This window comes from Pseudozyma flocculosa (genome assembly GCF_000417875.1).
Source record: "Pseudozyma flocculosa PF-1 unplaced genomic scaffold scaffold00038, whole genome shotgun sequence".
NCBI lineage: Eukaryota > Fungi > Basidiomycota > Ustilaginomycetes > Ustilaginales > Ustilaginaceae > Pseudozyma > Pseudozyma flocculosa.
Window position 1 is genome coordinate 1,224 of NW_006920905.1, and position 1,190 is coordinate 2,413.

At 51.1% G+C, this 1,190-nt stretch overlaps 1 protein-coding gene across 1 annotated transcript; it reads left to right on the forward strand.

Annotated features, from left to right (window-relative positions):
* Window positions 1-412: 412 nt before the first annotated feature.
* On the forward strand, window positions 413-955 carry PFL1_06825 (uncharacterized protein; the record flags this gene model as incomplete). Its single annotated transcript, XM_007884373.1, has 1 exon — window positions 413-955. The coding sequence occupies one exon, from the start codon at window positions 413-415 to the stop codon at window positions 953-955; it is 543 nt and encodes a 180-aa protein (XP_007882564.1).
* Between the last annotated feature and the right edge of the window lie 235 nt (window positions 956-1,190).

Below are 1,190 nucleotides of genomic sequence, written 5' to 3' on the forward strand. Positions count from 1 at the left end.
GAGCGCTTTTCAAAGCAACAGAAAGAAGGGCAAAGTCAAAGTCATCCAGACTCCTGCCCTGCAACTATCCGATTATTTCAAGGGCTGCATCAAGCTGCCGAAGCAGACATCTGCTGAAGAGGGCAACAACGAAGGCTACCTGAAGATCAAACTTGGCTCTGAGATTGTCCACCTTGTAGACGCAGACAATCGGCACTATGCAAGTGTTGTCCCTCCTCCTGATAACCCTGAGTTCTGGCAAGCGTACAAGGCAATGAGGGCAAGGGTTCAAGGCCTACCACGCTCAGCAGGGGCTCCAACTGAGGCTATCCGTGGATCTTTCCACACCTGGCATCTGATGCTCAGTGGACAGAACAAGGCCTGCCTGGATGAACCGTACTGGAACAAGCTCTTTGTCCAGCATGAGGCAGAGATGAGGGGATTCTTGGAAGACCCATCTGTGATCCAGATCAGGAACTACTGCAGCAACAAGTTTGCAGCATGCTTCCCAGACCATGCTGCCCTCTACAGCTATGTGGGCAACGCCGACTTGTACAGGAAGCACAAGGCCTTCCTCTGGCCTCCCTTCTCCTCCCTGGCCATCAATGAGGAGAAGATGTCCATCAGCCAGCCTCACAGGGACACACAAGATCTGCTGCAAGGACTGGCAGGTGTCTTCAGCTTCGGTCAGTACAAGATGACAACGCTCAACTTCAAGGAAGCAAAGGCATCAGTGGAGATGCCCCCAGGAGCTCTGTGCTTCTTACCTTCTCATGTGTTGACCCACTTCAACACAGCCATCGAGGAAGGAGAGACCAGGGGCTCCTTGACTATGTTCCTTGGCCATGATGTGGTACGTTGGATCAAGTATGGAGGAAAGGCAGGAGAAGCTAGCAAGGAGGTCATCAAGAAGGCAAGGGAGGAGTTCATGGAGTGGTGGAACATGTTCAAGAAGGTAGAAGAGAAGGGCCTCTAGCAGATAGAATCATTACCAAGTCTCAGAATCCGTCGGTGAAGTCTTCAAAAATTACCTTGTCTTTTTGACAGTTAGGGTTAGGGTTAGGGTTAGGGTTAGGGTTAGGGTTAGGGTTAGGGTTAGGGTTAGGGTTAGGGTTAGGGTTAGGGTTAGGGTTAGGGTTAGGGTTAGGGTTAGGGTTAGGGTTAGGGTTAGGGTTAGGGTTAGGGTTAGGGTTAGGGTTAGGGTTAGGGTT